Below are 15,828 nucleotides of genomic sequence, written 5' to 3'. Positions count from 1 at the left end.
CAGTTAAAAGGAAAACACACTAAAGAAAACTGGAAGCAAGTGCTTGCTTTGAGCTTTCCTTCAGGACTTCATTCTTTATACGTGTTGTTGGTGTCTTCTGGGCTGTCTGGGAGCAAGTTCATGGAGTTCACCAGGGCAGTTTTTCTAGAAGCATCTTTTGTTTCTAGGCTTAGAAAAATGGCATGTTATGGGGGAATATGGAGAAGGGGCAAGAAAGAGAAAGATCTAATTAAAAGGACACTTTAATTTCTGATTCATAAAAACATACTATACAGGTTTGGGGGACTTGTTCATTGTTTTTTAATTAATAGACTTTATTTTGTGTTTGTTCTTTAAATTAACACTGAGCCCTTACTTGACCAAAGAATTGAAGTGGAAAACTGTATTAAATGTATGTACTTGTTAAACGAATCGAAAGGGGATAACCCTGAGATCCCACAACGAACACTGGTGACAGCTAACGAGAAGTCTGTGCAGATGAGAGAAAAATGATGACTAGCTATTTGGACAGCCTGGGTGCCGCTGCCAAGGGAGTGGATGATAAGCTCCATGATCAAGACTGTGTGGAGTGAACAGTCATTATATTTGTTATAACGTATCCTTTTAAGTCTATTTGAAACATTACCTTTCCACCTGACTTCTTGTGATCATTTTAGACCTATTCTTCAAAGAATAAAACACTAACCGTGAATATGAAAACAAAATGGGGGACAGAAGCAGAAAGTTGTATTAAACAGATGTATTTTTAATTGAATTTCTTTTAAAATAAACATGAAAGATGATTTGAACCCTTTCATTCTCATCTCTCAGGATGGAGCCACTGCCCTCTTCCTCGCCGCCCAAGGTGGTTACTTGGACGTGATTCGACTCTTGTTGTCCTCAGGAGCAAAAGTCAACCAGCCAAGGCAGGTAATGTCCGTGTGGGCAGGGCCGTGGGGCAGGGAGGGCCTGCCATCCTGCAGCAGCTCCTGAGATAACTGGTCAACTCTGGGCATCCTTCAACCCTTTCGCCTAAGTGATGAAGTTAATCTTGGATTAGGGTTTCTCCTATCCTTTGTTTGGGCTCACCAGCAAGCCTGTGATACCAGGCTGACTTCACCATTACTGTTTTTGAAAACTGGGTGTTTGGTGTCTGAGGTCAAGTACATCCTCGGCCGCCTCCTGTTCAAATAGATTATGGCTGCTCTGAGGTCATGAGAGGCACTCGCCTGGGACATAGGTAAATAGAGGTGAGTCAGGTAGCCTTGCCCCTGTCAAGTCTCTCTGCTGATACGCTGTCTTATTTCTTACCCCTGGCGCAGAAGACGAGCCCTTCAGCCCACTGGGAATCATTAGTAGGTTCTACACCTTCATCTCTACCAATTTTAACACTATTGAAACTGGCTTTACCAAAACCAAGCTAACATCTAGCAAATCAGTTGATACCTAAAAGAACAGACCTACCAGGTAATATAGGTCACACTTTATGAATGGTAAAGAACCATCCAAATCCAAGGCATTAAAATTAGCTTCTCTTATATAGGAATGGTTTCTGCACTAATTAGTTTTTAACAAAACATTTCAGATTAAAGTAACATCACTTTAAGTGTAGTTTTATCAGGGAAAAGTCAAGCTAATTTCTTCCCAGGAAATGACACCCAGGCAGATTCCCATAATAATGTGACCTGATATGTAATGTAACATATGCCTGTATGTTCACATAGGGAAGGTTGGTCTGAGCTCTTGGACCCAGGCTTCTTCAGTCTTTAGAAATCCAAGTGCATAGGAACCTAAGATGACAAAGGGCCTTTGGGCAAAGTGGGTCTGAGGTCAGGAATCCTGAATTCTAGATGTGGCTCTGCCGATAACTAGCTGTGTGGTTTGCAACAAGTGAATCAACATCTCTCCACTTCTCTTCCTTCATCTGAAAATTAGGAGGCTGGACAGGATGACCCTGAGAATCTCTTCAAGCTCCCCCTTTTTAATAACTATTTTATTCAAAACTGAATCAGTATTTCTTAAGCACTTAACATATGCCAAATTCTGCCACGTAAGATTAAACTTATAGAGTTTTAAAGATAGTCTTAGATTTAGATGGCTCCAGGAATACTCTTGGGAGAGGAGGCTCTTAGAAAAAGTTGCACTTCCATACCTGCTAGAGTTGATGTTTGGGGATTGGAGCTTCATATTTTCTTGTTGGTCCTCCTTATTCTGAAAGTCTTGATTGATTCCGAATCAGATGCTTCATTTTGCCAAAGGCCATTTTTAGATTGCAGAAGTTTGATCTGGAGGCCATTATTGAGGGTACCACTGTGAATTTAGAAATGAAAGATTGTCAAGATTATCAGGCTTCTCTATCTGTACATCTTTCTGAAATAGTCTCTGGCACTTTGACAAATCTATTTGTAAAGTGAATCGTACTAACCATATGCCTCAGGTACTATTCATAAAAAAAAAACAAGTTGATATAAGAGATTATATTTCAGGGCGCCTGGGTGACTCAGTTGGTTAAGCGACTGCCTTCGGCTCAGCTCATGATCCTGAAGTCCCGGGATTGAGTCCCACATAGGGCTCCCTGCTCTGCAGGGAGTCTGCTTCTCCTGCTGACCTCTCCCTTCTCAGCTCTCTCTCTCTCTCAAATAAATAAATAAAATCTTTAAAAAAAAAAAAAAAAGATTGTATTTCAAATAGTGCACAAATGGTGGCCACTCAAAGCTGAGTCATAAGATGACCCTGAAGCCAAGAAATTAAAGAGTGAGCCAACATTATAGGGCTGGCCACACCCCCACACCTGTTTTCATTCCTCATGGTGAGGATGACCTGGTCAAAGATGACCTAGTCCAGCCGTTTGGAGGATCCCTCCCTCAGATCAAAGTGCAAGTGACATGCCCTTCAAAGACTGCATCCAGTGCAATTGTTTGGAATTATGAGTCCAATTCTGAAAAAACTGTTATTCAGGAAAAGGGGTGTTTTATAAAATAAAAATAGCTTTGGAGGGAAAAAAGCAATGGAATTTTTCCTTTTCATAGGGTACATTAACCCCACTGTACCTTCAAGCCATACGCTTTTTATTACCTGCCATAAGCTGATAAGGAAAGGTTATCTAGCCAGGTCAGACTAGCCCAAGTCCTGTCTTCTTTGAAACTGTAAACTCTGCAAAAAAAAAAAATAAAAAAAAAAAAACAAACAAAAAAACTCTGCATAAGTAAACTCTGCATATTTAGTTCCCTTCCTACAAAACAAGCAGGGTCATAAATATGGCAAAAGCGATAGTAGTCCTGGATGACTTTGTCACAAGTTATGAGGAGCTTTAAAAAAAAAAAAAAAGTGTAACTAAAAGTTTCCATTAAAAGGCCTGTGAGTGCTAGACTCTTACATCAGCAGGGCATTTGGAAACCAGTGCAGTATTCCAAAATCTCAGCTGACACATGGAGTCCCTGTCAGAAAATTCTTGAATTTATAAAACAAAGACAAGGATGTTTGCCCGATTTCATTTCTTAATGTTTTTAGATAAATCAGATTTATGATTTCTTTCCTTGCCATTCTCCAGGGTCCCAACATTTTATGGTACCCCTGGGACAGCATGTTCACAGAGTTGCACTGAAATTATTCCGCAGACCAAGCCTCAGGGAATCTGAACAGTGGTAGGAGTGGCTTTTCCTTGTAACTCTATCATGGATGAACTGAAAACCTTTCTAGGGCTTTTGTGAGAAGGAATCCGAATCACAAAGTCATAAGCAGACTTTGGAAAGACTGAGCTCTTGATTTGAAACTTGAAAAATATTTCCCCCTAGTTCATCCTGAAGAGGGTCAAGGTCACCGAGATCATTGTACTCTGTAGTCAAGCTAAAAATTCATCTTCAGTTCTTTCTATGTGACCACAGCATGTAGAGTTGATACACTGAGGCCTTTTTAATCACCAGCTAAGATGGCTGTTTAGTCTGTTTTTCTATCAACAAAATGCTTTGAAGTGTACTTTTCCTATCACAACTCATCTCCCTTATGAAACAGTGCTTTCGTGGAATGGCAAAGGTCTGAGTGTCTACCCAGGGCTCAGTCTGGCCTGTCATCACTCATCTCTTATTTGTCCTCTTGGTGTGCTAATCAGGATCTCTTTGAAGCCTGAGAGAAAGGTCACTCATAAAGTGCCTTCTCTAGCCTTGGTTTGCACTTGTATGCAGAGATGCTGGGGCACAGATAGTGCTGGTCCTCCCAGGTTGCAAGCTTGGAGGGGCGAACCCAGTGGTGGCCAACGGGAGAAAGTGGGGCAAATGGATTTTTGCAGTGTCCTGAGGGCTTGGGAGTGGAAGCAGACAGCAACAGGGAGGCCCCACTTCTTGCATGCCCTCTGCACATGGTAGGCACTCTGAAAACGTATATTGACTTCAGAAGCTACCCCATGGTTTAAGCAGAGCTCCAGTGAGGCCTGGAAGGCTGAAGACGTAGTGATGAGTGACTGCAAACTAGAACAAGGCTCACATGTAGGGCCTGGGCACCAGTTCCAGGACGACTGTAAAAGCCAGCTAGGGAGCCACATCCACGCCGCTGGGTGGAGAATAGCTTGTGAGTTATGGGGATATGGATAACTTAAGGAAATGAAACACAATCCATTTTGCTTATTGACTGCATGACCTTGAGCAAGTCACTTACATTTCTTGAGTTTCGGGGGTTCTTTGGGTTTCCTTTATTATTTTAATTCTAGTACAGTTAACGTTCAGTGTTGTATTAGTTTCAGGCATTTAACAGAGCGATTCAACAGTTCTATATATTGCTCAGTACTCAACACAGTAAGTATACTCTTAATCTCTTCACCGATACCACTCATCTCCCCCTTGCCCCCTCTGGTAAGCATTGGTGTGTTCTCTATAATTAACAGTCTGTTTCTTAGCTTGTATTTCTTTTTTTATCCTTTGTTCGTTTTGTTTCTTAAATGCCATATATGAGTGAATCATATGGTATTTGTCTTTCTCTGACTGATTTATTGCACTTAGCATTATACCTGCTAGGTCTATCCATGTTGCAAATGGCAGGGTTTCATTCTTTTTTATGGCTCAGTAATATATATGTGTGTGTGTATGTGTGTGAGTGTGTGTGTATGTACACACATGTTGTACATACACACACACACACACACACCACATCTTCCTTATCCATTCCTCTATCGATGGACATTTGAACTGCTTCCATATCTTGGCTATTGTAAGTAATGCTGCAATAAACAGAGGTGCCTATATCTTTTCAAGTTAGTGTTTTCATATTCTTTGGGTAAATACCCAGTAGTGGAATTACTGGATCATATAGTAATTCTATTTTTAATTTTTTAAGGAAACTCCATACTGTTTTCCACCTTGACTGTACCAGTTTGCATTCCTACCACTGAACAGTATGAGAGTTCTTTTTTTTTTTTTTTAAGAATTTATTTATTATTTATTTGAAAGACAGAGATCACAAGTAGGCAGAGCCAGGCAGAGAGAGAGGGGGAAGCAGACTCACTGCTGAGCAGGGAGCCCGATGCGGGGCTCAATCCTAGGACCCTGAGACCATGACCTGAGCCGAAGGCAGAGGCTTTAACCCACTGAGCCACCCAGGCGCCCCGAGAGTTCTTTTTTCTCCATATCCTTACCAACACCTGTTGTTTCTTATGTTGTTGATTTTAGCCATTCTGACAGATGTGAGGTGTTATCTCGTGGTTTTGATTTGTATTTCCTTGATGATGAATGATCTTGAACATCTTTCCGTGCATCTGTTGGCCATCTATAGTCCTTCTTTGGAGAAATGTCTGTTCATGTCTTTTGCCCACTTTTAAACTGGATTATTTGTTTTTTTGGGTGTTGTGTTGCATCAGTTCTTTATATATTTTGGATATTAACCCTTTATTAGGTATGTTATTTGCAAATATCTTCTCCCACTTAGTAGGTTGTCTTTTAGTTTTGTTGATTATTTCCTTTGCTATATATAAGCTTTTTATTTTGATGTAGTCCAGGATTTTGTTTTGTTTTTTCATCTGTTGAACGAGGACAATTATGGTGCTTTGCTGTTTTGATTTCTATTTAATCCAGGCCTCACTGGAATAGAGACCCATCAGAAGTCAGGGTTGTACCTGATTTCTCTCATGAGCCATGTAGTCTCTGTCATCTCAAAGTCCCCCCTTGCCTCTCTTTCTCTCTTCCTACTCCCTTTTTTCCTAGCATCTTCTGCCTACTCGTCTTGCATATAGTGCCTAAGTTTATAGGTCAGACTACCCAACTCTTGGGATAGCGATGCCATGGTTGCCACTGGGCTCTACACACTGGACCACAGTGGACTGGCTGGCCTGCCCACCCTTGGTATGAGCACCTATGGAGGGGGGAATGGGCTCAGGCTGGGCAAGACAGACATCTGGTATCATCTTTTACAGACCTATTTTCCAGCCTGGAGACACCATGGTCCCCAAGCCTTTGTGTCTGGCTTGAGTCCATAGATGGAAGTAGCTAGAAGTAGCAGAAGCAAAAAGCTAGTGCTACGAAATATATTCATTCCCATGGACAAAATAATTTTAATTCATTTGCTAAATAATCTTTAAGACCCTAACTAAAATGACCCAACATTTAGTTTCTAAAACAAATGATGTCATATGTGCCATCTCATGCTATGATCTATCTATAAAAATGTTATAAAAGGATACTTGAAAATATCTCAGATGGAGGGAGGGGATAACCCAGTCAGAAGGAACTGTGCAAGTCGCCTGTGTAACCATCTATCAGATACGTGAATCCTCTCTTAACAATCCTGCTGAGTCGTAATCAACCACTGTTGAACTCCTCCAGGCGCAGGGACTCATTACTACTATTGAGTCTTTAACCAGCCCTCACCACCGCCTCTGTCTTACACTGAGCCAAAATCTCAAGTAACTTTTACCCATCAGCCCTCTTTATGCCAATTGGTATGCAAAATTGGTCTAAATCCTTTTCTGCTTGGTTTGCACACAAATAGTAAATGAGAGCTGTCATAACCCTGTGAATCTCATGTTCTTCAAGCTGAGCGTCCTGTTTCCTTTCCTTAAAAAGATACCAGAGACGTCCTAACTTTCTGTGATTTATTTCACTGTGATTTATTTGATTCAACATCTTTTAAGACTCTATATTTTTGTCAGGAAGTATTCAAAAACATAAATTTTTAAATGTTTTTCCTACTCCAATTCTCTCAAAACTCAACAAAAAGGAGCCAAGTTGACTTAATTTCTGTCATTTCATTGTGAAGTCATCTTTATAACGAAGACTCTGACCATTAGAATAGTAGGAAAAAATAAGAGAAAACAGGAACTGAGGTGTACAGAAAGAAGTGAAAACCTCTCTCCACAAACTAGATAATCAACTAATAAATGCTTTGATTTGACAGTAATGCTCCAACTCACATTCAATTTACCAGGTTTAACCACAAATCTCATTTTACCATTTTCACCTGTTCAATCAGTTATCTCACAGGAAAACTGAGAGAATCAAATAAAGAACGTGGAGTGTTTTATAAACAAAAGTACAAATTAAGGGGATTATTGTTTTTCATGTGCTTTTTCAGGCGCTTCATTGTTTTCATGATAAATACGCAGATTCTGCGTATTTTCTATGCACGTGCTAGCCAGTCCTGTGCTCAGCACCTTCCTGCAATGCAGTTTCCATGAGTGTCTCTGGGAGGCTACATTTTTGCAGACGAGAACAGAGGCTCAGGGTGATTTGCCTAAGGTCTCATAACCCGGAAGCGGTGGCTTCTTTTTCCATCTATGTGACTATTGCAATTTAAGTGATAAAAGTTCAGTGTTGGTATGACTGTTATGAATTGATGCTATTAATATTTTTTCCCAATATACCATCTCTCAACATTTTTCCACATGTTAGTATCAATTAAGATCATTTTACTAACAGGCAAGCCCTTGGAAGGCACATTGAACAAGTCACCAGTGGGCCTATTTGCGGCTGGCTGCCTTTCCTTGCCTGCCCTCTGGTGGAGATAGTGACAAAGACCAAGTGAGCCCAGAGCAGGCAAGGAGGGACTAGAGTTTCCAGCACTCTGCCTCCCTCTCCTGCCCCCTCCCATTCCAGCACACACCGCTTGGACCACAGTCCCCTGGGTTTCCTACTCTGTTTGAACCAACCACACCTGTCCAAGCCCCTGTGACTGTACATGCTCTTCCTTCTACATGGAACGTGCTCCCCCCTCACCCCAATCTAGCAAAATCCTAGTCCTCCTTTAAGGCCCAGCCCAGATATCACCCCAACTGACCCCCGTAACCTCTACACAGTAAGCAGGTGCCTCTCCTGGCTCATCTTGGGCACTTTTTTCCATACTTTACTATAGCACTGTAATCATCTTGAAATTTCCATGTCCCATCTCCACTAGACTGAGCTCCTTTGAGACCAGAGACCATGTCTTCTTTAGTATTCTGCCAGAGACTTAGAAGATACTTAATAATTGCTGGTTGGTTGAGTTAATGAAGGAATGAATGATTCTAAATTGGGAGAATCAAATTAACTAATGAATGTAGACATCCTTTGTAAAACGAAAGTACAAAGTAAGGTATTATTTCTATTGCTAATAATGATTTTCAGATTCAAGAATATTCCCACGGAGACCTTGTAAAAGCGTGAAATGGCTCTCGGTGTTCATCCTTCTTCCACCCTTTTTCATTCAGCACCTCTTTCCCATCTCTCCCAAGACACAGTACCATGGTCCTCCTATACCACCCCTCAGCACTCCTGGATCCTTCTAGGTTCCTAATTTGACATCACCCACCACCCCACTCAGGCCTCTTTGTCCTCTATCCCTTTGCCTGGACAGCAGTGGTCAAGAATCTTGTGCCTGCTGTGGTTAGTAGAATGGAGTTGAAGTCATATACTGCAGCAGAAAGTGAAGCTTTATGTTCTCTAACTGAATCATCTGGCTCTTCAGCCCCATTTCCCACTGCTGAGTAATTCAGTCTTATCTGACCAAAACAGTCTCCTGGGTGCGCAGATGCCTCATTGATGGGGATCAGGGGTCCTGGCAGATATCTTGGGCCCATTGGCCCAGACTCCCTCACCCATTTCTGTTCTCTCTCTCAGGAACCAACCAGGAGCAGAGTTCCTCTAAGAGGCCTGCAGTTTCCCTGGGTTTCATCCCGAAAACAGGAGAAAATCCTTTTCCATCTGGAATTCACCATACTTTATCTGGGTGCTTACCTAACCCAGATTCAAGCCAGGAGGAAAACACGGACACTCACATCTGACCTCCATCTCCCCCACTCTGTCTCTAGAGCTTCCTTCCAGCACGAGAGAGGTTTTCTGTTTTCCCACATGGAAAATTTTCCATGTGGGAAAACAGAAAACCCTCCTATCAAATCCTTCTCCCTCCCTTGGATGGTTCACCTTTTCTTCTCTGGAGCAACACCTCTCCACATCATGACCCAGTGCTCACATAAACAGGCTCTTTGGGGCCACAAAACTCGGGAAATATTACCAAAAATGTCAGCCTGCTCTAACTTGCTAATATGCATTCCCTCCCAGAAGAAATCATATCACATCCTGCATGAAACTAAAGTCCCTAAAAATGACTGCCTGTGGGGGATTCTAGACACCAGAATAGAAGAGTGGGAGAAATGTCTTTAGTTCTCTGGCCCTCTCACATCACTTCCAAGAAAACTGCTTTCTCCTGTGGAAAGGAGGACCCCCACTAAGCAGGGTGTGTTGTGTGAACCCACCAGCAAAGCAGACAAACTGAGAGAATCCGGGGAAAATAAACGCATGCTGGCCTCTCCTTCCTGGGTTTGTCAGATTTGGTTCTGCCTTGGTGAGCCACCCAAGCGCTTTTCCACAACGTGTTTTTTCACAACATGAAGTCCCTCACCCTCCTATGAGCTAAAAGAGCCTGCCTTAAAATGGCTGTATTATAAGCCCAAACCCTGATGTTGACAATCACGCATTCCAGGTGTTCCAGGCACTGCCAAGTGCCTGTCTGTGTAAATGGGTTAACATCTCCGTCCTCATGTGTCGGGGGTGGGGGTGGGGTGCTGTTTGTGGGCACTGCCTTGCTGCTCGGCGGCTCCTGGGTGGGAGCAAGCGTGTCGCCTCGCCGGCAGGACGGAACAGCACCACTGTGGATCGCATCGCAGATGGGCCACAGCGAGGTGGTGAGGGTGATGCTGTTGCGCGGAGCCGACCGGGACGCCGCCCGCAACGTGAGTCTGAGCCACAGCTGCAGCACGTGGGGGCTGGGGGGACGGGGATGGGTAGTGCATGCCCCAAAGCTCCAAAATTCAGCCTGGCTCAGATGTGAGGAGAAAACGCGCCTTTATTTGTTCTGTAACTCCCGCGGGTTTTCTCCCAACCTCCACCGGCTCTTCAGCAGGAAAACAAAGTAAATGTCCAAGTCAGCTGAAACTTAGCAAATGCTGCCCACTCTCCCCAAGGATAAGATGTTTAATCATCGGAGATCCTCCTCCACCTGAGCTGACTCCTGGATGAACCCGGGAGAAATGCTGGAGGTAGGAGCCCGGGCCTGGGGCTGTCCTTGGGGTGTCCCTAGCCGAGCTGTGCTGCGCCTCCTGTTGGCCCTGGACCGCAGTGCAGGTGGGGGCGCAGTGTCTGCGTTTTGGGGTCCAGTAGTGTTCCTGGGGCTCCACCTCACACGGCTTCCCCAGCTGCAGACCCCTACACCACAACCCCCATTGGCCTCCACCTAGCAATGCTAATGTCACCTAGGTCTACCCCGATGGGCTGCACAGCAGGACCTATATGTAGGCCATAGGAACCAAGGGCAGCTTGGGGAGACCCTACTGCCTGACCACACTATACCATTTGCTTTTTGGGTTTGGTTTGGTTTGGTTTTTACAGTGTCTGGCCTTTTCACCCTTACTATTACCCTTGCTTATGTGACCCACCTCCCTTTTCCATGTCTGAGCCCAGAAGGAGTAAAGACACATTTCTGCCTACTTCACTGTACTCTCTCCCACTTTATCTCTTCTTCGCACATCTCTGAAACCAGAAAAGAAAAACCCTCTAATCTCATCTTCTTTCTTCCTGATTCTAGCTAAATTAAACCTTTAGAGCAGACTGGGATAGTTCCCTGACTACAGAATTCTATGAACTGAATCCTCCAAACACAGCAATTGATATGAAAAAGCGGGGTGGGGGGGAGGAATTTGGAAAATCTCTTCCCAAGCCAAAAAGTGGTGACAGAAGCTGAATATAAATTTTTGCATTTTTGCATTTCTTTTTAACAGATTTCAGTCTGTCCCCTTCCTACTCACCACCTACCCATCCCCAACCAGCACAGACAGATACCTAGGCCCAGTGGAGCAAGGTTGTATATTAAACAAAGTAAAAAGAAAAACATTCAAAATTTTAAAACAGTAAATACAGTTCAGTAATTATTTAAGTCATTAAAAATAGTTTAAAATTAATTTCCACTAAGCCATGACCTACAGACAATGCCTCTTTGGTCCATCCGTGCCCTAAAATATATTCTTGATATCCCCCTCTCTCCAGTGTTACCCAGTGTTCTAAGGGACTAGAAGAGTCTGAATTCCCAAATGGCAGGGTTCTAAGAGAATAAGTCACATATTTTGTCCAGCATTCTTTCATGCAGAACTAATTATGCTCTAAAATGCTCCCAGATTAAGAGACATGGCCTTTCTCCTTTCACCTGTTCTGACAAGTGTATTCCCCGTTCTCAACTAACATTTAGTTCTTAGCCAACACGCACACATGTTAAGTCAACTTTTCTGTTCCACTCTGTTAAGGATGGTACAACGGCATTGCTCAAAGCAGCCAACAAAGGATATAATGATGTTATAGAAGAGCTGCTGAAATTCTCACCCACCCTTGGCATTTTGAAGGTAAGACTTAGAAATTTTACAAATCTGTAAAAGAGAGAGGTTGAAAATGAAGAAGCCCATACCTGAGGCCTGCAGGAGAAGCTGAGATAATTCACATGGTTAGTTGCATTCTTGAAAGAACTTACCTACAGTTTCTTAATGTTGGAGATTCATGGGCACTGGTTGAAATGGCAGGGTGATAAGAAGAGTGAACCAGAGCTGTTGCTACTTAGTGATTTAATTACCACTATTTTTTTCCCCTGGAAAACTATCTTGAAAAGTAAAGTATCTTGATATATCTATATCTATATCTATCTATCTATATATATATATATCTCATAGGTCTAAAATCTTCCACAACTCATGACTCATGAAATGCATAATTTGTGTCCTGTGAAACTTGGGGGACAGGTGCTCATGTTTCTTCCCTTCATTATCTGGAGCAAAGAACCACATTGTTATCTTAGATGAAAGAAAATAAGACCTGAAGGATGTGTCATCCTGGAGAACTGGGTCTGCCTGGAGGCAGAGCCCCAAAATCCTTTTGAAAATTTTAACCATTTGAGACTAAGATATTTTTTTAAATTACAGTATAAACCAGGGGTTGGCAAATTTTTTCATAAAGGGCCAGGGAGGAAATATTTTAGCCTTCATGGGCCATAGAGGCTCTGCTGGAACTGTTCGACTCTGCTATTGTAGCTTGAAAGCAGCCATGGGGGCAAGGGATGGCTGCATTCCATTCACACTTTTTGAATGGATTGTATTTCCAGAATTTCATATTTTCATGGAGTACTCTTCTTTTCATTTTTTTTTTTTTTAAATCTCAGCTTGCCAGGACATAGAAGAACAAGTAACAGGCTCAGTTTGGCCCACCCGCTGCAGTTTGAGGACCCCTAGTTTACATTACTGTTTTCCTCAGTTGAGGACAGGAAACCTGTTCTAAACTTGGAACACTGGCTAGCACTTAGCCCTCGGGCTTTATTGACACATAAAATGTCAACCTGTCCTTGAATGATCACAGAGGCTTTTGGGACACTCTGTATCTGATCTTTATATATTTAGGCTCTGTCCCTGTGATCAGCTGATACAGGCCTGCTGTCAGAATGCTGGCCCCTCTCTGTCCCAGTGACCAACTTCTAATCTTCCATGAGCTCGGAAGCCGGAAAGCTACATTCATTAATGTTGTTTGTAAAGTAAGAATATATGGTCTGTGACCTCTACCCCTGGGGATAAAAATACATTATATGTTTATAAAAAAATAAGAAATAAATATCTACTTATAACTAAGGTAAAAAAAAAAAAAGAATATACGTGAAAGGGAGCTCTACGAATGAAAGAAATGAGCTTCAGAAATGGACTTTGTAATACCTAGTCGTGTTTCAAAGATCTCTTTCCCGGCTTGGTATTATATTCTTAGCCATGTTGCAAATAGATGAAGTTGACAAGTTGGTGAAGATTTAGATAAGTGAAGTATCACCAGACAAGTGAGTTGTCATACATGTTATAAAAGTAAACATGCTGCTTTGGAAAGGAAAATGCTACTTTGCTGGAATTTTTCTATGGGTATTTTATTCTTTTATAAATTAAGAAAATAGTTTTATTATTATAAATAGCTAATGTGAAAATTAAGTTTGCATTTAGATGCACTTGTAGACATATGCGTCTTCTGGAACAGATGTCATGTGACTGTCCATCATTCTTATATCAGGCTTGTTATGTACTCTTCCTCTCCCCTCCCAGAATCTGGCTACGTGCTGCACGTCCATGCTTCCTTAGTTCAGTAAATATTTGTAGCACATTTCATAAAATGTCAGCAACCCACCCAAAGGGCCCCTTTCATGCTCAGGAATGCTCTACCTCAGGGCTTCGGGGTTTCCTCACTGCATGTGCTCACAGCCTGTGAGCCCACAGTGGTGCTCCCTCCCACCTCAGTGCATGGAGAGCAGGTAGCTGGGCTGACAGGTCGGCCCCTTAGTTTACCAGCCATTTCTCCAGCCTTGCTGGAAGCGCAGAAACTGTATATGTTGCCCTTGAAGAAAAAACAAAATAATGTGGCATTATCACTTTTGCTGCAGCAAGTTCTAATACATTTAAAACTGACGGACTGATCGTGAAGTCACGTGTACCTGAGCCAGATTTCTTGTTTCACTTGCCGAAGGATGTCGGCAGTGTTTGCCCGGACCGCCTGCCGGGGACCTGAGGACACTCTATTAGATGCTGACGTGCCCTGAAGCGGGGACTGTGAGGAAGAGCAAAGCTCTGACCCTAGCCTCTTCCCTCAGGCTGGGCTATGATGAAAGCAGGCTCGGTGCTGTGGCCGTGAGCCCACTCCTGACACACACTGTCGTTTTCTCCTAGAATGGGACGTCGGCCCTCCATGCTGCAGTGCTCAGTGGGAATATTAAAACAGTCGCGCTGCTCCTGGAAGCAGGGGCGGACCCAGCCCTAAGAAACAAGGTACTGGCCTTTCCCTACCTATCTTTTAACTCCCCTGGGCACCTGTGCAGAGATAAGGTGGTTTCTACCTAAGCCACGATAACCCGTCCCATGCCCCCTGGGCCAGATTTGTGTCACTTGCAAAGGGCCATTGGCGATACTTACACAGGCCTATTCACTGTGTGCTGCGGGACCTGAGGACATGATTAGATGCCGATGGGCCTTTGAAAGGGACTGTGAGGGAGAGCAAAGCCCTGACAGGCGTCTCATCACTCAGGCCGCCCTCCCCAGCCCTTCTCTTCGTACCCGGGTATCGTGAGGGCATGAGAGACTATCAGTAGGTAGAAACGAGCAGTGTGTCTAGACCCAGAGAATTAGGCTGAAAACCCTGTATCTGTCAGCGGTGGTTGTGGGCTGACGGTGGTGCAGCCCTCCCAGGACAGGGGCGGGGAGTACAGTGATGGGGTTCTATCATCAAAAATGTCCTAAGAACGTCCCCATTCTCGTAGTTTATTGCTACCCTGCATACGTCCAACGTGCATATCTTAACGACTCCTTGGGGAAATGCTGTTCTTCTACTGTTAATGGGACTTGGCACTACTGTTCCAAACCAACCCGTATCTTTTATAGGCCAACATCCTTAGTTTACAATTAAGTCAGACGTGGAGGTGGGAAGATCCCCAATGCCCATTTTTCCTATTCGACATCTGCGTGCACAGTCAAGTGTAGAACCTAGGAGAGGAGAGCAGCATAGGGCAGGTCTTGAGAGAACATGGAACTATGAACTTTTAAAGGAGGAAGTAGGAGCAGGGCTTATCCATCAAGGAAGGTATGAAAAGCAGTTTTCACTTTATACTTCTATACTATTTGAGCTTTTATAAGTATCTAGTGCTGTGTTAATTTCTTTAATAATAAAAGCAAACACACAGAACTTTTTTCATGACATTTTGGAAAGGAACCCTTAAAAGCTGCAATTAGACAACATGCCAAGAGTCTCTTTTATTTTCATTTTACTTAGCATGTGGCATTATTATTTCCTCGTTCTTACCATTAGAGTGCTTGAAGATAAACACTTCTGCTTATCTCTTCCTGAGATACTCCCAATTTGTTTTCCATTAGCTGGCCTGGCTGTGTGATAAGGCAGCTGAAATCAGACTTGTACACTTATCTTTAGACCCTGGACACAGACTTCCTAAAGAGATTGATCTTTCTTGCTAAGCCATCCAGTAGCTTATGGAAACTGAAACAACGTGCAATTCTTTGTTTGTCTCCTGGGACTTCGGCAATCATGGTGATGGGGAATTTCCAGTGACCAAAATGCTGGACCTTGGATTGTCCCTAAAGCTACTCTTGAATATATAGAGATATAGGGAGACTGCTCGTGCTGGAGTTTCAGACACCAGCATCCTTCAGAGAGCTGGGACTCGTTGCCAGGGAGTCCCACCCGCATCCCACCCATCCACCAGCCACCCCAAAGAAGCCAGCCTCTCAGAGACAGCTCTAGAAGCAAGGGTGTTGGTATTTGGGCAGCCACCCGGGACTCTTGAAGGGGGCATTCTTTGCCTTCATTCGTTCAACACATACTGAGG

General features: G+C 43.3%; 1 protein-coding gene and 1 long non-coding RNA gene across 3 annotated transcripts in view; one reads left to right on the top strand and one right to left on the bottom strand.

The window, feature by feature from the left end:
* The window catches only part of ANKRD29 (ankyrin repeat domain 29), a 53,088-nt gene that overhangs the window by 33,542 nt on the left and 3,718 nt on the right, over positions 1-15,828 (top strand). Inside the window, exons 6-9 of one of the 2 annotated variants that reach the window (XM_046026026.1) lie at positions 811-909; positions 10,067-10,165; positions 11,729-11,824; positions 14,162-14,260. In XM_046026026.1, the coding sequence (XP_045881982.1) occupies positions 811-909; positions 10,067-10,165; positions 11,729-11,824; positions 14,162-14,260 (393 nt within the window). The other variant, XM_046026025.1, reaches the window with a different exon arrangement.
* LOC123954670 lies at positions 877-11,976 on the bottom strand. Its single transcript, XR_006821108.1, has 4 exons — positions 11,887-11,976; positions 3,055-3,132; positions 2,132-2,289; positions 877-1,011 (listed from the first exon to the last, which is right to left on the bottom strand). It is a non-coding gene; the product is annotated as an uncharacterized LOC123954670 (long non-coding RNA).

This window comes from Meles meles, chromosome 12, assembly GCF_922984935.1.
Source record: "Meles meles chromosome 12, mMelMel3.1 paternal haplotype, whole genome shotgun sequence".
Taxonomy (NCBI): domain Eukaryota; kingdom Metazoa; phylum Chordata; class Mammalia; order Carnivora; family Mustelidae; genus Meles; species Meles meles.
This window is presented reverse-complemented; position numbering and strand designations above follow the sequence as displayed.